Here is a 21021-nt window from a genome sequence, read left to right as displayed (position 1 = left end):
CGCAACCACCCCTCCGCCCATTCGCGGGCTTCTAACTGTCGCCGTTGAGGGAGAGCCGCTGTCCTCGCGGCTTGCGATCATTTGCCCATGTGCAGAGGAAGGGACACTGAGCGGGGCGGGGTTTCGCAAGGCTGCTCTTGTCCTGCCGGTGTCTGTTGTTGTGAACCGTGAACAAGAGAGAGCGCGCGTGGCTAAGCAGGATACGCTCTCAGCGTAGCGCGCGATACGCTGGTTGCGTAAATCCGTAGCACAGGGCCCATTGCTCTTTTCCCTTGCGCAAGTGGCGCATCGCCTCAGGGCGCAGCCCTTACGATGGCGACGGCAAAAATCTCGTATCCGCCGCCTCATTATAGTGTGACGGACTCAGACTAAGACTGAGAGTTGGGTCTATTCCTGCCCCCAGTCTCTGCACTTTGGGGCCGAAGCCCCCACTTTGAAAGTCTTGAGTGAGGCGGCTCCTGTGAGGGCAGCTGCCAACACTGCAGGGCTGGGGGGGTTTTTTTGTGACAATGAAACTGGCTTGAATGTCATGAGGGAAACTGATCGTGGTCAGATGCCACGACATATTTTCAGGGGGAAACGTGACAGACCAGCAGAAGTGTGGCTCTGCACCTTGGCTGCGAAGGGGGGGAAAAGCAGACAGTGCCATTTTGCATGAGGGGTGACTCTCCCTAAAACCAAGAGTTCACCACGCCAAATCTGAAAGACCGTGTGAATGGCCATTCTGAAATGAGCTAGCTTGCTGCAAACTGTCAGGAGCAGCGGGGCTGCCCAGCCAAAGAGGGCCACAGCCCTCTGGTCCACTGGTGACGTCCAGTAAGTGGTAGCATTTGCCCACAAAGAATGCATAGGTCAGATTCACAGCAATAGATGCTGAGCGGTTGTTTTCTTCTAGGTGGAGGTCATCAGATTGTTTTTAAAACTTATGAGCGCAACAGGAAGAGGTGGCACTGGGTGGGTGAAGGCCAATGATTCTGGTATTCTCAGTTTTTCAATCTGGCATCAAAAAAGTGTTTGTCTGAAGACAACTTTGACCACATTTTATCAGAGCCGTGGTGGTCTATCAGTTCAGGTATCAGGCAACTAAGTCAAAAAAGAGCAACTTGCCACGGAATGGACTTGGTTGACAAATGTGAAACAGCATTGCACCTGACTAGATTTCCCATAATACTCAGTTATGTATGATTGACTTTGTGCCTCTCAGGCAGCTGTTGACAGGTGTGAGTGTGGATTTGAGGAGAAGCCCTCTCCTCTGTCCATGTCTTTTGAAAAGCTACCATGACAGGATTATGAGACTGACCTTTGAGGACCAGGGTAGACATCAGATTAATGTGTGCTTCTCAGGTTGAAGGTCATCTGCATATAACTTAATTCTTGAGGACAAGTGAGAGGATTGAAGAGGTAGTGTGAAGGATATACAGTTGTGAGAAAAAATGACAAGTCGTCGTATCACGCCACCATGTGATAGGCGGCAGTTTCCATGGGGCATGAGTAACATGGCCTTGCCTACCAATGAACCACGACCAATGCGACTGTCATTTCTTGAAGCTGATGTGAGTAGAATTGTTCGATAAGATTGGGGGCATGAGGTATTTGGGCCTGTTGCGATGTAGACTGTCAAAGCAAACATGCCTAAGGTCATCCTTCCTATCTTTTGTCACTGAACAGTGCCCATTTACTTATGCACCGCTTGTCTAAGGTTGCAATCCACTGTACACTTATTTGGGAATGAACTGCCTTGAACTCAGTGGGACACCCTGAGGAAACATGCAACAGATCAGGCTGCACAATTGCAACTCTACTCATTTTTAAAATAAGTCCTATTAAACTCAAGTGGGGTTTACCTCTGGGTAACTGCCTAGGAACTGGTTGTAAGATTACCAGGTAAATGCTTTATTTAAGACAGGCATCCCCAAACTCGGCACTCCAGATGTTTGGGGACTACAATTCCCATCATCCCTGACAACTGGTCCTGTTAGCTAGGGATTATGGGAGTTGTAGTGCCAAAACATCTGAAGGGCGAAATTTGGGGGTGCCTGATTTAAGAGGAGACCCCATATTTCACCATCTGAGCTGCATGGCATTCAATAGGAAGCTCAACCATCTGCCCTTTAGAATGGTTGTGCACCTCTAGATATGAAGAACTGGTCAGGGAAGAGTTTGGAACTTTTTAAGTCAATATACTGTATATTACCCCTTTTTTAGCCAGAAAAAAACCCCAAGAGGCCCATTCTTAAAACTTGGAAATTCCTAAAGGTCCTATATTAGTAAGAAGTTGTGTACACACATTTTCAGGATATCAGTGCTTAAGGCTGCAATTCTGTATGTGCTTACCTAGGAGTAAGCCACATTGTGGGTGGGGCTTAGATCTGAGTAAATGTACAGCAGTGTACTGGAAGTGACAACAGAATTATGAATCAGGCTTAGCAGAATTTACTGTCCCTAGAATAAAATCCTAGCTCCTTGTTTGTGAATGAAATATCTACCGCACTGCATATTTTTTAATATAGTGATTATGGGCATGGCAAGGGATTTGTTAGGGGGGGCAGGCTTTTGTTAGGAGGGGCAGAACCTCATGTTTGTATTGATGTTTATTGATGGGGGGGGGCACCTGCCCCTCTCTAGGCTACACCCATGATACTGATCCATGTAAATTGGATTTTCAACTAAGTATCCTTTTTTGTGTGTGGCAAGGCTCCTGTGCCTCGACCGTTTTATAGTAGCCAAAAAATTAAGAATATTCTACTGTATTGTAAAACATTTGCCCCCAAGAGGGAGTTACAGCGATAGAGAAAACTTGGCATGCCAAATTCCTTCCCAACTATCCATCTTCACGTCGCATTTCGAAAAGACGTAGCTTTACTGGTGGCGCATGCGCACACGTGACCCTTGCTTGAGCTCCTTGTCTCCTCCCAGCTGCGGCTTCAATCGATGTGCGGAGGTTCGATGCAGCAGCCTGTTCGACGCAGCGGCCCTCGGTCCAGGTTGCTGCCGGCCCCTCCGCAGGCTCCGCTCCCGCTGCCTTTGCCGCCGCAGCCGCCCGCCGACGTCGTCGGGCCCCCGGCAGCCATTTTGAACGCAGATCGACCCAGGCCGAAAGACGGGCTGGTAAGAATCAAGTCTCGCTTTCCGGGCCCGGCGGTTTCGCCAGCTCTTCGCCGTGGCCGTTTCTTGCACGTGGAGAACGCCAGGTTACCCGCCGCTTTCCCTTTAATGGAAGAGCCGCCCAGCCCCGCAGCCTTTGTCACGATAGGCTCGGTGTTGTGGGAGGTGGGAAATACGGATCTCGGCGCGGGGAAAAGGCTGCAGGAGGGATCTGCCAAAACCCTCGGCAATTTTCAGGTGGCCCGTGGGAGAAAAATTGTGGGAAGTACTAGGTTATATTGATATATTTTTGCCCTTGGTTGCTTTATTTATTTCTGCTGTGAAAGCAACCTTGAGTATTTTACTAAAAAAAAGAAGAAAGAAGGATACAAATGCTTTCAAAAATAAAATTAAACATTAATGCTTTTTTCCTGTACATGTAAATACTATAGTTATTTTTTCCTTCTTCGTTTCAGACTTCTGGAAGACAGCCCATACTCACAATGTATAGACCAAAAGTAAGCCTGAAAGACAGGCAACAACTTTACAGACTCATTATTAGTCAGTTGCTTTATGATGGATATATCAACATTGCTAACGGTCTGATAAATGAGGTAAAACCACAGTCTGTATGTGCACCCTCCGAACAACTATTGCATCTTATTAAACTGGGTAAGTTGTGATGTGAAACAAACTTAATACGCTGTGTTTAAGGTCAGGTATGCACTATTAGTTCTGTTAAGACTGTTATTTTAGATGGCATGTCAAAACATCAGTAATCAAAATACTTCTTTTGTCTCTGGATATTTAAGCCATTAAAGTTACCTGTAGTCACTTAAGTCAAAAACGATAGTTAGCAAATAGCACTGATAGTTGTCCCAGATCAGTACTTACTAGAGATATATGTAAAATGAGCCATTATATTCTGTTATCCTGCTTGGAATAGGATGTAAAGCAGCAAAGACATGTACATGATGGCTCTGTTGCAGCTATTTGTGCATAAACTAGGTCAGCTTCCCTACCTGTCTAGTGCATTTGCAACCAACTACACCTTAGCTTCCCACCAATCTATCTTTCCATTTTACGCTTCGGAGCTCACCTACTTATGTGGGTTCCAGGTACACTAAACTAGAGAGGCACAGTTGTGAATAATTGCATTTCACCTTGTGGGTTTTTTAGGAAGACTTTTGCACAGCTGAGCATCTCATATAGAGTAAAAATGGTTGTTAGCAGTATGAATTATTGTGACAGTTTACTTTCCACAAATTTTCTGATGTTTTCTTATGCTTCCAGTTAAGTTATAAAAACCTTAAACAACACCCCAGTCCAAGAGTCTATTCAGCAGCCTCAGCTTGTGTAGCTGGGGTCAGACAGGTCCCCGCCCTTCTAGACCAGGTGGGAAAGGCCTATAAGGCAGGGAAGAGGTCTTCTAGGACTCACAGCTTGATAAGCATTCAAAATACCAACAGATTAGGTTTAAGAACTATTGTCGTAACAGGTTTTTTCCTGTTTATAAAGTTTGGGGCTTCTTACTTTTGGAAAATGAGCTTTTGTAATTTCTTTTCTTCCAGGAATGGAAAATGATGATAGTGCAGTTCAGTATGCAATTGGACGCTCTGATACAGTAGCTCCTGGCACAGGGATTGACTTGGAATTTGATGCAGATGTTCAGACCATGTCCCCAGAAGCTTCTGAATATGAGACCTGTTATGTCACATCGCACAAAGGACCATGTCGTGTAGCTACATACAGCAGAGATGGACAGTTAATAGCCACAGGATCAGCTGATGCTTCAATCAAAATACTTGATACAGAGAGAATGTTAGCAAAGAGTGCTATGCCAATTGAGGTAAATGCTCAAATAGTAATGAATCAATAAATGTTTGCATTTTCCTTTTGCAGCTTTAGGGTCCTCTGGGAATTATCTGCCAAAAGAAACTGGTCATGCTTCTATTTGTGGGGCTGTTTTCAGAGAGTAGCTTTGAATGACAGCAGCTCATCACTCTGCCAGTTAAGCTGTGGGGTGCCAGTGCTATTTACTAGTCATATGAAGCTGTTGGGAGCAGTCTCAGTTGGGAGAAGCCTGGACGCCGTCATGGGCTGGATGAGGATCAATAAACTGAGCCTCCTCTGATAACACAAAAAGCCTGTGGGTGGATGGTTCCTGAGTCCAGGAACTGGGTTGCTTGAATTCGCTTTAAGGCACAGGTATACAGATACTGGCATTAGAGGCCTAGGTAGGCATAGAGAGCCCACTACCAACTGCACCTTTTCCTAGACAATGATAGCCTGGCCACCATGATCCGCACATTGATAACCTCATAATTAGATTACTGTAGTGTGGTTTATATGGGTCTGCCTTTTGACATTGTTCAGAAGCTTCAGCTAGTGCAGAATGCAGCAGCTAGGGTTCTGAACAGAGTACCTAGCTTTGCACATATTATATCTGTTTAAAGAACAGCATCAGAAGAAAAGGAGGCAATTTTTATTATTCCCCGCTCTCCCTACGGCCACCCACACCTCTTCTCTCTCTCTTTCTCTCTCTCTCTCTCTCTCTCTCTCTCACACACACACACACACATTTTGTAGAGTTTTGTGGAGTACAGGAAGCTGAAGGGGAAAGGGAATTGGTGACTGAATTTAGTACTAGCATAGCCGTGGACTTGCAAAGTTTGGACCAGTTCTGATCTCTCAAGAGTTCCTTTTTTCATTTGTAAGATGGGCTGTTAATGACCCACTAAAGAGTTATTTGGACATATACGAGAGATTGCTTCACACTTTAAACATCCTGCATAAACAGTTGTGGGAAGTTGCAGATCCACTGTGTCCGCTATGAAGGGAACACCATCAGATGTGCAATAGACAGCATTTGTGTCTTGATGCCTGTAGCGAAAATTCTATGCTTACTGTGCTGTGTTTTGAAATGTATTCTTCAGGTCATGATGAATGAAACAGCTCAGCAGAACATGGAGAACCACCCTGTTATTAGAACTCTCTATGATCACGTGGATGAGGTGACATGTTTAGCTTTCCATCCAACAGAACAAATCCTTGCCTCTGGTTCAAGGGATTACACACTTAAATTGTTTGACTACTCAAAACCATCTGCCAAAAGAGCCTTCAAATATATCCAGGTTAGACACTTAAATCAAAACTTTATAAGGAATAACAAAAATAACTAGAAAAGCATGACTTTTGAAGCCTTATTTATGTTATTAAATGGTGTGTACAAGTGTTCTTGGGATTAAGACCATCCTGGTAAAACATACTTTGGACATTGCCATTCAAACTCCTCCTAACTTTAATTGAGGGGGCAAACTAGCTATGAAATGGTTTTTATTCTTTCTTCCCCTGACTTTTTAAAAACTGAAAAGCAGTATCAGCTGCTGCAGTTGAGTGGAAGAACAGAGAAGTAGATGACAGGACAGCTTAATTTTTTCCCCTTTCAAATAACATTTTATATGGGGATAATGTGTGTGATTTTAAATGTCGAATGCCTGGGAAGGATTTGTATTCTGAAAGATAGGATGTAAATAATTGTAGCAAATACCACCAACACCCAAAGTTGTTTTTAGGGGGAGGGGGAAATCCCCCTATATTTCCCCCCTTAGGAAGGGCAATATAGCTAGAAAATTCCCAGGGGAAGGTTTAAGTGGCTCCTCTGTCCACATACTGACAATCTCTCAAGAAGAAATTAACATGAAACACCATGATCATCCAATCTGCTAGAGAAGGAAAAAATAATGCATGGAGTAGATTACAATAGATCTGAAGTTTGTGACTTCTTTAAGCATAACTAAATACTTCTCTTCCCTAACAGTAGCTTAGTTTTACCAGTTGATTCAGAGCATGAATCCAACTTAAAGGAAAATGAGAGTGGTCTCTGGGGATCTACAAAGTAGGTGATACTGATCTTGACATGGTGTGACTCGGAAACAACTCCCTTCAGAACCTTTTCCCTAATAAATAATAATCTCACCTCTTTTATGAGGACCTGCTTTCCCACACTTTGTTTAGAAAAATCTGTTCTGCTGTGCCATGAGTCCTGCCTGGCTTCTTAAAATAGCAATGTTGTTGTATATTTTATACAGTAGCCAACACAAGTTTGGTGCTTAGGTGGATCAGTGCACTGGGAAGATGCCTTTTAATGTTAACTGCTTATTTTCCAACTAAACAGGAAGCAGAAATGCTGCGTTCTATCTCTTTCCATCCTTCTGGAGACTTCATTCTTGTCGGTACCCAGCATCCTACCCTGCGGCTGTATGATGTCAATACATTCCAGTGCTTTGTATCTTGCAATCCTCAAGATCAGCACACTGATGCCATATGCTCAGTTAATTACAATGCAAGTGCTAACATGTATGTAACGGGCAGCAAAGACGGATGCATCAAATTGTGGGATGGCGTTTCAAATCGTTGTATCACTACTTTTGAAAAAGCGCACGATGGGGCTGAAGTCTGTTCTGCCATTTTCTCCAAGAATTCAAAGTATATCCTGTCTAGTGGAAAAGACTCTGTAGCTAAACTGTGGGAGATCTCTACAGGGAGAACACTAGTAAAATATACAGGTGAGTAGATGTTGACCAATATAATAGATAAGTATATATTTCTCTCATGTACTCTTAGCCATGATCCCATCCTCCATTACATCTAGTTAAATGTAATGGCCTTTCTGGGTGTATCATGAGGAAAAATGTAAATTTAAAGTTCTGTACAAAGTCTGCAACAGTGGCATATAAATCCAGACATTTTCCCTTGGAATTTTAAACAAATAGTTGATTATTGGTCATAAGGAAATAACTTCATGATCTCCTCATGAGCTAGGAGAAAATCAGGTAAATTCTGCAGTCATGTCCAAAATCATACTTGTGTGTTTGCACAACTCTTACTTTAAATCACGGGGGTTTATTTAAGAGAAATCCTTGGGGTTCACACATTGATTCGTTTCCTAATACAAATGATATACAAATGATGTTGCTTCTTTTTTCTATCTTGCTGAGCTGGAAACAAACTACATCAACATGTAAGCTTGCAGTTTTCTGCTCAATGCTTTCTCTAATACTTCCAGTGTGAGATGCTACTGCAGTAACAGCTCCTTCAGAAATCAGGAAATTGTATGAATTAACTTCTCTGGAAGAACTCCTTTTCTGTAGAGGCATATTTTGTTATACAAATTTCCAAGTTTCTAACATGCTAAACCAGCAGGGTGCAGTCAAGTCTTGGCATACCTCCGCTGTCAGAGACACTCTGCCTCTGAATGTCAATTGCTGGAATCGCAAGTGAGACAGCTGTTGCACTAGGGTCTTGCTTCCCATGGGCATCTGGTTGGCCACAGTGAGAACAGAACACTGAACTAGATGGCCTGATCTAGCAGGGCTCCTTCTCCAGTCTTAAATAATGTATGTTATGTTCTTCCTATACAAAGAAAGAAGGGCACTGTGGGTGGGCCCATAGTATGCGTCCTCAGCTCTAGTTGGAAAGCAGTACATTACCTTGATTTAACATTTGTGGTTGGTTATTTTCTCACTAGATGAACTCTACCAATCCAACTAGTGCACTACTGGGTTTCTTTCTGAGAGATAATTTTCTGTTGCTCTTGTACGTTGTGAGCAACAGCTGTTTTGGTTCATGTGAATGGCACATGTTTTAATAATGCTTTCAGTCATTTTATGTTGTTATTGTCTTTGAGATTTTTGGAATAAATATTTTTTCTACGTAGGCATCATTTACAGTGGTACCTCGCAAGACGAAATTAATTCGTTCTGCGAGTTTTTTCGTATTGCGATTTTTTCGTCTTGCGAAGCATGGATTTTGGAAAAGCTTCAAAAATCACCAAAGTCTTCAAAAACCTCAAAAAAGGCTACCACACCGCGTGCTATGAGTTGCTCCTCGAAGTCAAGTCGTAACTGCACCCCCTGAATGCACGGTTTTAAGAAAAAGGAAACAAACTTGCAAGACGTTTTCGTCTTGCGAAGCAAGCCCATAGGGAAATTTGTCTTGCGAAGCAACTCAAAAAACGAAAAACTCTTTCGTCTTGCGAGTTTTTTGTCTTACGAGGCATTCGTCTTGCGAGGTACCACTGTATTAGAATCTAATGCATGGGACTTTAAATAAGTCTATATATCAAAACGTCAGGCTTTGCAATAACTTTTACCATGGATAATTTCACATTGAATTCTGGGTGGTATATTTTCACATTTCTATCCCTATTAGAAGCATTGAAATTAATTTGCTTATAGGCAATCCAGGAAGTAGATAAGTGTCAGTAAGTTTAAAGGCTCTTGAGAATACTTGTCTCAAAATTGGTGTACCAGCTAATGAACATAAATAGTTTGTATAGATACTGAGAACTAAAGGCTTGCTACATTACACTGGAGTAAGAGTTTGGCATTTAAGACAAGGGTACTAACCTGTGGCTTCCCAATGTTAGACTCCAAATCCCATCATCCTGAGGCAGCATGACCTAGAGTTGCAGTCCAGCATCATCTGGAAGGCCATACGTTAGCCACCCCTTATTTAAGATTGCATCAAGTGTGTTGTGTGTCAGTGTAGTTTTTGTGTGAGAGAGAAAGAAGGAAAAAGAAGGATGTACCTAAGCCTTGTAATACTAATACTCTGTTTTCTGTTTTGGAGATTGCAACCAATTTAGTTGACTGTTTCACTGCTATGTTAGTTTAAGTCGTCGTCTAGAGCTGGGTTGCTGGTCTGTTCTTCTCTCAGTTCTGCCATTAAGTTCAGGCATGAAATCTCTTCTCCTACCCCACATGTTTTATGATCATACACTTCATGGTCTCCTATACTTCCAGGAGAAAATGGTTTTTCTTCAGTATTTTTCTTTCTTAATAAAAGTGACTCATGTCCAGTTTCTAACCTTTTAAACTACCCCATATTTTTTTGCCCTGCCCCGTAGTAGGCGATAACCATTTTTGGTGGGGGGTTTTTTTAACTATATGTTAGCAATAGTCCCATGTACTACAGCAGACATAGTTTAATTCTGCTCCCAATTATTATATTATATTTTAAATAGTACTCCACAAAAGGGAAGACTGTCAACTTAAAAGTAAACTTGTAAATTGTATCTCCGATGTTTATTTTATTATATTCTTCTGGTTGCTTGTGATAATTATTTTAAAGGGATATCACTTCCTCCTTTCATGAACACCACCAGCACCAGCAACAAAAGTGTGTGGATTACCACACCTAATTCATGCTGGCAGTATCACCAAAGTGGTATTAGCTTCAGGAATCGGCTACCACAAGACATGGTGGTGCTAAGATGGTTTCAAAAGGACAAATACATGAAGCTTAGGTTTATCAATTATTATTTGCTGCAATAGCCAAATAGAAATTTGGAAGTCCAGAACTAGTAAGCATTAGAATACCAGCCATGGAAAAGAGATGGGGAAATGCTTCTGCGCCATGTTAGAAAGCTTCTACTCATTTCATTTGAAAACTTTTACTCCATCCCTAAAAGGCAAGATGAATAATCTTTCAGATATAACCTTTTTTTTTTCATTTCCAACTGGGAATATATTTTTTTAATATCATAAATAATGTATTTTAGGTTTGAACAGATTCCTTTTCTGCCAACGTGGAAATAAAGGTGGATAACTGAGATTTAGAAGACAGAGAAAATGTGGTACAGGTGGGATCTGCAATAAAATATTTTAGCCTTGGACTGGGTGTTTTTGAGGGGGAGGTCCCTGCCTAGGATTTAAGGTTTTTGTACTTCCCCGCCTAGGATTTAAGGTTTTTGTACTCAGCAAACTTCGAAGTTTTTTGAGCCTGCTGATAATCTCCTGCTTGTGTATGTGATACGATTTTGGCTACATAAATACCATCGCTTGGAGAATTGAGAGCTCTTTAAATATATGTGATAATAGATCGCAAACAAGTCTTTGCCCTCTTGGAGGTAAAGTTTCTTTAGTGGCACTTTTCAAGACAGAGACAGCTGTTTGGATTAAAGATACTTCAGTGTCTGCTAAGATCCCAGCAAACCTTTTGTAATATCCTGATACCAGTCTTGCTACTCATAAATTGACTAATGGTCTCTCTTACTTTCTTTACTGCAACTAGTTGGTTCAACCTATTCTTTTCCTCATCTGAAATTTTAGGAATCTGGACGTTAGAAAGAAAGAACTCTCTTTCTTGGGGTGAGTCAGACCTGTGTAACTATGAATAGTATTTAACCAGTTCTGCCATAATTAGATTAATTTCCATTTCTACCCTGCCCCAGTACAACAAAATAAATTTGAAACTAAAAATAATATAAAAGTGCCCTGCTCATACTTAACCCTGGCAATAAGAGCTCATCTAAACAAATTTACTGTGAAATATTTGACTCTTCCAGGCATTCATTAAGGGCAGTCCCACATAGAGCGCATCACAGTAGTCTAGCCTCAAGGTTATGAATACGTGACAGTTGCTAGGTCTTGATCTGATAAAAACAGAAACACCTCAAAACTCAACCTACCTTTCCCAGTTTTTAGGTAAAAATCTTCAGGCTCACAAGGCCAGCCTCAAAACACTTGATATCCAGGTATGCCTGGAGCTGTAAAGCAAATACTCTCAGTAACCTTTCCAAAAGGAAAGGTTAGAAGTGTATCAAAGCTACGTCCAAGGTACTCCCACCCACCGTTTAAATAGGAACAAAACAATGGCAGACACTGCCCTATCTAAATGGAAGAAAATTCCTGCCCAGCAAGGAAACCCAGTTTTGTTGGACAAGTCATAAGGCCCTTACATCCCTGAAGTCTTTTATGTTTGTTTATTAGATACTCAGTCTAACAGACACTAGATGTATCTTTCTTGAAGTAGAGGCAGCCTATGTTCCCTCATCACCAGAAATAGCTTTAAATAATAATAATAATAATAATAATAATAATAATAATAATAATAATAATAAAAAAACATTTTATTTATATCCCGCCCTCCCCAGCCGAAGCCGGGCTCAGGGTGGCTAACAACAATAAAACAGTACAAAAGTACAGCACAAACAACACTCTAAAATCAATTCTGTAGATGATATTCTTTAGGTATTATGGCAAGCGGGGAGGACTTACTTGCCACAGGCTTTAGCAGATCTTCTGTAGCAAGATCTGTCAGCTTTGTTGCAAGTAAAATACCATCTAACACTCTTAATAATCTTGCACTTCACTTCATCTCCTTTAAGCCCTATGTAAAGTTGTGACTTGTGCCAACGAAGTAATGAAGATGACCCTTGGAAGCAACTGTTATAGAGGCTGACATCCACCTCCTGTTCCATTAGTTAGCAAGGTCATCAACAGAGCAGAGTATTCTGGACTCCAGTCAACTCTGAAACTACAGAGCTCCATTAGCAATTTTGCTTAGAGTTGTCTTGAGAAACATACCCATTCTAACTAATTTTCACGTTATGGTCTTCAGAAAGGAATATTCAAAACCACAATTTTCTGCTGATGCCAGCCTTCAAATTCCTGTCTAGCTTGGATTGTTGCTGTGGAAGTAGTGCTTCCCTTAACCTCTAGGATGCTTCTACACTTGAGTGTGTAGTTTACATGCTTCATTTACTTTCCTGTAGTGGACATTCACTCAGTCATCCAAACCCAGTTATTTTCCTTGCGGTTTTTGCATCTTTTCTCAGACCACAAAGACCAGAAGAGCAGCACAATCTCTGCAAAGAGGTTTCCTTTCATGCCATTCTTTCATCTTTTTATTTAAAAGCTAGGGGTTTAAGTGGGCTGTGACTTACTGGGAAAGTGAACCAATTGCAATTCAGCACACATCGGCTTTAATGGTGGGTACCATTTTATGATCTCATTTGTTTTTCTTGAGGGGGTGGTTATTTTATCTTGTTAATTAGTACAAAACTCCTTTCCAGCTAGTTCTTTTAAATGAAAAAAGCATGACACCGTAATGGTAAGGGTTTTTTAATGAGGGTTTTTTTTATAAAAAAATTAATGGACAAGTAATAATGGATGAATTCTGTGGCACCATAGATATGTGGTGGCAGAACACAGCAGGTTTTACATGTAGAGAAAGTGCAGTACTTCTGATAGTGTGGAAGTCTGTCGCAATTACGTATGTAGCTTATAGCAGTATAGTAAGTGATTGGGTAGTGCTAGGAGCAACCTGTTTATAAACAGTAGAAAACACAACATGTTTGTATTCACCTGAAAATCTGTTTTTCTTACATAATGTTAAACTATAAACAAGAAAATATTATTGAAATGCGTGAAGGCTTAATTTAAAACAGGAGTGTGGAACCCCAGACCTGGGGGCTGAATGTTGTCCTCCTGGCTGCTCTAGGGAACTCTTCTTAGGCCATAACCTTCAACTGCACCCTTCTTGGCTTTTGTCTGACTGGAAAGAGTCTTTGAACTGTGATATTGCATCCTCATAATCTGGATGGAGAGGTAGGGGTGGGTGGGTGTGTAGAAACCTCTGACAGCTGTGTGTCTGGGATATATTTTACTATACAAATATAAGTGTCACATCCTTCAACCTGCCCACTTTTGCCTCTGGTTCCATCTACCACTAACTTGTGGCTCCCAGCCTTTTGCCCTCAAGGGAATGTCGTCCTTGAGCTATAAAATATTCCTAACACAATCTAAATTCCAGAATAGTGTGATATAAATGGTACTCAGTTGGCAGGACTTGAGTTCAAATTGCCACTCAACAATGAAGATTTCTGGGAGAATTGCTTTCTTAGTCTAACCCTCTTTGAAAAGTTGTAAAGAAAAAAGTGGAATATTCCTTAGATGGGATACAGAGGGTAGTGGCCAACTAACTTGAACTCGAAGCACACCCAGTGAAATCATTGGACTTGAGTAACTGATGTCTGAATAATTTCAATGTGTCTGTTTCAAGTCATGTTCAAAGGTAGACCCATTGAAATTGGTGGACATCAGGTAGTCATGTCTATTGACTTCATTGAATCTGCCCCGAGGGTGACTTGATTGGATCCAACCCAAATGTGGTACATTTACCTAGAGCAGGGATTACCAAACTGTGGTACCTTTCTTCCTGCCCAATTTTGATGGTGACCATTGCAAAATGCAATCATCATAGGAGGCATAAGACACTCAAATATTATCTACATCAGGGGTGGCCAACTCTCAAGAGACTGCAGTCTACTTTCAGAATTAAAAACTGACAGTGATCTACCTCCGTTTTTGTGGGGTTCAGCTCAAAGTTGTTGAACTTTTTTTAGGGGGAAGAAAAGATTTGGGGGGAGTTCCATTTGGGGGGGGGTGTTGAAGGCAAGGGACAAAGGGGTAAAGTCACTCACAAAAAGATCGCTGTGGATCAAAACAGCAGCACAGAGAAAGCTTCGTCTTCCCTTCCAGAGATCATACAACAATGGAGGGTGGGAGTCAGTGGGAGTCAGTTTTAGCAACGCTAAGGAAAGGGAGCCAGAGATTGACCGTGATCTACCAAAACCTCATGAGGATCTACCAGTAGATCGCGATCAACCTGTTGGACACCCCTGATCTACATTAATGCAATTCTCTTAGATGGAAAAGCCTTTGTAAAAACAAAATCTTTTTATTGTAATTAAACTTCCCTTGTGCTTTGAGCATTCAGGCACCATATTTTCCTTTGCTAACAGAATCTTTTGGAGCTTTTAACTAGCTAAGGGATCAATCTTTTGGCATTTTTTCTGTTCCCTGCTGAAATCTCCTCCTAACATTTACTCTTACAAACCTGCTCCTTGGTCTCCTAACTGTGGTTGGGCTGCTATGAAATGTCACTTGGCACATTTTGGTCAGATGTACAATCTTTCCAGTATTGAGTTCAGGGAAATCCAGGTCTGTCAATTTGTAGGAAAAGGTGGTTTATACAGTGCTGATTGGCTAGAACCTGTGACTTTGCAAATCCACCTCTTCTCTCAAGAGCAGTTTTTCAACGGGGGGGGGGGAGGTTTGATAAGATGCCAAAGTAACTTATGTATGTATAAACCTTCAAGCAGTATTTTCAATAGTTAAAAAAGACAAATTTATCCGAAAATGCAGGATGAGGACCAAAAGTGAAGCTTAATTAGCAATCAGCTTGAAAGCAAAGTATATCTTTGTTTGTAGTGGGGGTGAAAGAAGCTGGACTCAGCCTGCACCCCCGAAAGTAAAATATATATTTTCTTTAGATGTGTCTGTATATGCAAAACAAAACAAATTCCTTCCAGTAGCACCTTAAAGACCAACTAAGTCAGTTCTTGGTATGAGCTTTCGTGTGCATGCACACTTCTTCAGATACACTGTGTATCTGAAGAAGTGTGCATGCACACGAAAGCTCATACCAAGAACTGACTTAGTTGGTCTTTAAGGTGCTACTGGAAGGAATTTGTTTTGTTTTGACTATGGCAGACCAACACGGCTACCTATCTGTATCTGTATATGCAGTTAGTGTTGGTTTTAAGCTTTCTTTCCAAGTGTGTAACAATTATCTCTCTAGCTTCCTTTTAATTTTTCCGTTTCACATTGAATTTTGAGAAGTGCTAGTGTAATCTTGTTCTCAAACCTTGCCCTACATTCTATAGCTGAGATTTGACTAACAAAGTTCTTTCCTTTTTTTTAGATGGGGAGACTAGTATACTCCTATTATTATTATTTTTAAGAAAGTTACAGTATATATAATGTGTCATTATACTAACATAAATTTTACTAGAAAAGGTGAAGGAGAAATCTGCACCGTACTTAATGCAATTTCCAAGCTGTGACTGCTTAGAGTGGGAGGAAATTGTGACTGTTCTTGATTCCCTTCCATTTCCTCCAATGGGAAGAAATTATGCAAGGTATCAGGCTGGTATAGTTTCTGGCTCTTTTTTGAGATATTTTGGGGAAATGAGGGAGCCTTGGGATCCTGTGTACCCTCAACTGCCCCAGCATCCTCCTAGTCAGCCAGTGGAGCAGCCACGATACTTGGAAACTCCAGCTCTGTCCAGAGATTACCTCTAGCCACATGACGAGAGAGGTCGGTATTACAGGGGCCATAGGATTACACCATGAAAGTATTGTTTAATGTAAACTATTCAAATGTTTAATTGGGCAGGAATTGGTTCCTTATAAAGTAATAACGAAGGCTAAAACTTGCTTATAAAGTAATTTAATCTAACCAGTAATTTAGCCCTAATTTTGCCTCATATACTTTCAGTGATCATAGTGAAGTCAATGCCGTAGCTGCTATTCTAGTCTAAACATCTCAGATTTATTGGGTTTGGTTATGGATAAATCATTACCTAGTAATGACACAGGTGAAAAACCATTAAGATGTGCCTATCAGATACTGATGCATCCTGTTGGTTTTTAGAATTCTTTCTAGGAGGATTTATTGGTGGTCATCTATAGATCTATAGCTGCAGTTAGTTACTTATTGCTTATTTCTTTCTGGAATGACAGGTTGACCTATTATTGACCTCTCTGGTATAAGGCACTGATAAGCACCGTTGGCAAAAGATGTGCAGCCATAATCAGAGTGATGTTTTATGCAGTAGTGGTGCCAAAGAATACTTTCCTCTGCTATTGCTGTACTGCAACTTCTCATAGAGCTGTTCAAGTTGGTGTGAGAGGTCCTGACATGGATTATCCCACCCAGAGAAGGAAACATGTACAGACTGCTGTGGCATGCTAAATATAAAATTGAACCTGTAATGGTGCCACAGAGCAGAAGCTCAACCGGAATTATCATTGGCAACCTCTTGCCGCAAATGCTCGGATTACTTTTGGCCGGTTTATTCCTCTTCCATGATATTCTGTGAACTTCATATAATCTAAGCCCTTGCTCAGCATACTTGCTGAAAACCGCATGGAAAAGGCTGATGTGAAGCTTCTGTTAAAGGTGGATGAGCTGGATCAGGTTTTTTTTTTAAAAGAAATATTTTTAAAGCTCATTGCACTTGAGGAAAATTACAGCTTCTTTCAATGAGATGACCATAGGTTCTCTTAAAAAATCTTTCTTGGTGTGCCAATCCTGACAGGAACTGGTTATTCCTACATTTTTGCCTTTAAACTGGGAAGGTGATTGAATTGACAATTGCACCATTACTGTCTGCTTTCTGGGATGAATAAGAAACAGTTCTCTTAAACTCTGTTCTGTCTGGCTTTCAGCATGGGCTCAGGACAAAGATTCCCATAATAGCCCTGGTAGCCAATCATTTCTTAACATGGGCAAGGAAGTAACACTAGAGTTGTTCCTATTAGATATCTCATTTACCTTTGAGATTACAGATAATAAAATCTTGTTCCCTTTGGGACTTTGTAAATGTAGTGGTCCGGCCTAGTTCGATTTGTTTGTGGATGTAAATTTTGAGATTGCGGATAGGCAAGTTTGTGATAACACTGTAGAAGCTGGCTTGTAGAGTGCCACCATTCCATTATATCTCTGCAATTGTTTAATACTGTACTTGTAAGAGGCTGTTGGGACTCATCAACCTAGGAAGATAGCTCCTGTAGGAGAAAGAAAACTGATCCTGACCCTCTTCACCCTTGTGGAATATCATTGGGATAAAATAAGTCTAACGTGTAAGCCCTACACAAATCAGAGTGAAGTCTCTAAGACGGTTGGATGGTGCCTTGTATGCCTCCCGGCAACTCCTGCAGCCAAGCTGGTGCCAAATGTATTGATTGCTCTGTTTACCTTTGGCCCGTCAGAGAGGGGTCTTGTCATCTGGCCAGCGCAAAACCTCCATACGCAATGCCCAGGCTTTTGCCCCAGAGAGGTCACTTCAGTGCTACTAACACAGCAGTTTGACTTCATCCCCGGATGTGCACTCCATTGTCTTCCAAGACAGACAAATGCCAACAAAAGAGGCCATTAACAAGATCATACATAACTCTTGGAATGAAGCGTGATGAGGATGGTGGTACCCTTCTATTTTTTCTTACTCATTTAATTGAGTGTCCTCAGTAATGATTATTGTGCCTTTGGTTAATTGGAAGAGAACACATAGTCTGAAAACTGAATCCAGACAAGCTTGAGGGGTAGTTGCTAATATTCCCTGAGTTTTGGGAAGGAGGGAAGTGTCTATTGATGGATGTGATCTATCCCTCTTTAATAATCAATGGAAAGTCTGAGAAGAGTTATACATAAAACAAACGAATCTTGTGGCATAAGCTTTCGTAGGCAAAATAATAATAAGAATATGCCCTATTGATTTGTTAGTCTTTAATATGCCACAAGACTTCACTTCTGCTGCAACAGATTAACTCAGTAACCCTTCTGGAAAGAGATAATCAGGTATCAGTTGAGGCCCAGAGAGTATGCTGCCACTTGGCATCATCTGCTCTGTCAACTGTTTCCTTAGCAACCATCAATCTTTTTTCTTCAGCCTCCATGTTTGATTACTGCAATGCGCTCTACATGGGTAGCTCTTTTAAGAGCATTCAGAAGCTTCAGTTGTGCAAAATGTTGCAAATTGTTTTCTGTTACAAATAGAATAGGGGAAACATGGGCACTAATCAACTGTGCTGTCTTATAGCTTCCAGCTACAATTCAAAGTTTTGAACTCCTAAAGGGCCTAATCCTTTTAGGTGTATTCCCCTACTTTTGAGTCAGCCCTGATTATCCTACTCCCATTAATTGGGAATAGAGTACTTTTCTATGTAGAACTAGAGCTGTGGAAGACTCAAAAGATCTGTGACACTTTGTGCAGGCTTTTCTAAAGGCAAGCAAAGGATGTTTATTTTATGAAGCCTCTTGCTGAATTTACTAATGAATATTCTGTTGATTCTTAGAGAAATATTTGATTATTTTATTGCCTTTTTTCTGATATTTGCTGATGTTCATTTCACCCATTGCCAGTCATTATATATATACATTATATACATTATATACATTATACACATTATACACAGGTCCTGCTATCCGAACACAATGCATTCTCAGGAAATCATTTGTTAGGCAAGTGTTTGCATATAAAGTCAACACTTTCCATTGATTTCCTATGGGAAAGTTTCTAATTCATGCCTAATCAAGGAATTTAAACCTCAAAATTATGGGGCGGGGGACAGGAAAACCCTCTGAAACCTTGCAAAAGGCAAACAAGGAAGGATAAAATGCTCAATTATTTGTCCGATATGGCCTCCTTTCGCCTCTCCCTCCCATGGTTTCTAGAGAAATGGCTGCCACAGACCAGCAAAACACAAAAGAGTAAGGCTTGTTTAAGGCTGCTATATGTTTACAATATTACACACACATCTGAATGCGTGGTGTACATAGGGAGGTTTGGATACTAGTTTCTCGTGTTTGAATAAGTGAATTTTGGTATGATGAGCATTTGGACAGCAGGACCTACGTGTACTTTCCTTTAATATGTATTTTGATACTGAATATTTATGTTGCAATACCTGCAGGAGCTGGTTTGAGTGGACGCCAAGTTCATAGGACACAAGCTGTCTTCAACCACACAGAAGACTATGTGCTGCTTCCTGATGAAAGGACCATTAGCCTCTGCTGCTGGGATTCACGAACAGCTGAACGAAGGAATCTTCTTTCCTTGGGGCATAACAGTATAGTTCGTTGCATTGTCCACTCTCCTACCAACCCTGGCTTCATGACTTGCAGTGATGACTATAGAGCTCGATTTTGGTACCGAAGGTCAACCACGGACTGAAGCTGCAACTGCGAAAAAGTTGACTGAATTTTATGCCTTTTTTCTTTTTAAAAATTTTGCTTTTACCATTTCTGAATTTATGTATTTGGATTGAATTCTCTGCTCTAGAAATAACATCACTCCCTACTGAAAGGACAGTTTTTAAAGTTGGGTCCATAGTTGAAAACAGCCAAGATAGCTGAAAATATTTTAATAATTGTACATGTTTGGCAGGACAGGTTGCCCATGTTCAGTAGCAAAACTTGGCCTTCTGTTTTTTTAAACCCCTTAACTCTCTTCGCTCTATTTCATTTGATGTACATGTATTGCTGTATGTTGTGTGTGCTTTTTTCCAGTTCTCTGGTGGCCTTTTTTTTCTTATTTGTAGATGTATAGATACTTAAAAGCTTTCTTATTAAACTCAATCTTAGAAAAGTGTATCTAATTTTTCTCATAATTGGCTATTACCCTACTTTAGAAGCCACTTAGTTTGGTGGAAATCACTGAATCTTGTAATGGATTCTGTGTTTTAACTATGTACTGTGAAAACAAATATTTATTTTGTTGTTCTCAATTTCTCACCATTAAGCTTAATTAGATAGCCTTAACTTCAAATAAGAGGGAGGAAACCTCTATATTAACTTTGTCCACACCATGCATAATTTGAACAGACCTCTGTTATGTGGTGTCCCACCTTTACCATTTTTCTAACTGAAAAGCTTCAAACTAACATTTCCTCATAGATATGATGCTCCAGCCCCTTGAAAGGGTCATTTTTGAGGTGCGACACCCAGAACTAGACACTTGTCTTCCAAGTGTGGTCACACCATATATTAGTATAAAGCCACTATGTCCTGAGAGCTATTTACTGTAGAATTGTAATCCCTCTTTCGGTCACCTCCGTGATCGGTTCTTCTAAAGCATAGAGCTCTATGGTACCTAGAAATCCCTGGAACATTCATTTAGCCACTCTGTTTAAAATTACATCAAAACTTTCACACAGTGCGTAGTCAGAATATGGAATCCATGTGTACAGGAAGCAGTGGTGGACACCAACGAGGATGGCTTTAAAAAAGGATTAGACAAACTCATGGAGGTAAAGGCTATCAGTGACAATGATGGCTGTGCTTTGCCTCCATGGTTTTGGGCACAATATTCATTTGAATACCAGTTGTGGAAGACTTCAGGAGGGGGAAGTGTGGCATCTGGTTGGCCACTGTGAGAGAAGGATCTGGGTTACCTGGGGCCATTGGCCTGTCCAGCAGGTTCTTATGATGTTCTTTGATCCAGATAGATTTGTTAGGTAAAGTTTTGTAGTGTCATCGTCCAGTTTTTGTTGGGTCTCTAAAGGACATATCAAACAGTGTGGGAGT

General features: G+C 40.9%; 1 protein-coding gene across 3 annotated transcripts; it reads left to right on the top strand.

Annotated features, from left to right (window-relative positions):
- The first annotated feature begins 163 nt into the window (after positions 1-163).
- On the top strand, positions 164-20086 carry CSTF1 (cleavage stimulation factor subunit 1). 3 transcript variants are annotated; one of them, XM_081867763.1, is made up of 8 exons: positions 164-1553; positions 2917-3108; positions 3561-3756; positions 4656-4933; positions 6021-6218; positions 7262-7652; positions 11199-11237; positions 19410-20086. In XM_081867763.1, the coding sequence occupies exons 1-8, from the start codon at positions 1434-1436 to the stop codon at positions 19667-19669; spliced, it is 1674 nt and encodes a 557-aa protein (XP_081723889.1). In that variant the 5' UTR covers positions 164-1433; the 3' UTR covers positions 19670-20086. The 3 variants fall into 3 exon arrangements, with proteins under 3 accessions (XP_081723889.1, XP_081723890.1, XP_081723891.1); XM_081867764.1 differs by lacking the exon at positions 11199-11237 and having other exon boundaries at positions 286-1553; XM_081867765.1 differs by lacking the exons at positions 164-1553; positions 2917-3108 and adding an exon at positions 3320-3342.
- The last annotated feature ends 935 nt before the right edge of the window (positions 20087-21021 follow it).

This window comes from Podarcis erhardii (assembly GCF_964252035.2).
Source record: "Podarcis erhardii genome assembly, chromosome: 6".
Lineage (NCBI taxonomy): Eukaryota > Metazoa > Chordata > Lepidosauria > Squamata > Lacertidae > Podarcis > Podarcis erhardii.
The sequence above is the reverse complement of the archived record's forward strand: the minus strand, read 5'-3'. Positions and strand labels throughout refer to the sequence as shown.

Coding starts and splice junctions, on each gene's coding strand:
- CSTF1 (XM_081867763.1), top strand. CDS start 1,434: ATGACAAGTCGTCGTATCACGCCACCATGTGATAGGCGGCAGTTTCCA. Junction 3,757..4,655: donor ATTGCATCTTATTAAACTGG/GTAAGTTGTGAT, acceptor CTTTTCTTCCAG/GAATGGAAAATGATGATAGT. Junction 4,934..6,020: donor AGAGTGCTATGCCAATTGAG/GTAAATGCTCAA, acceptor TGTATTCTTCAG/GTCATGATGAATGAAACAGC.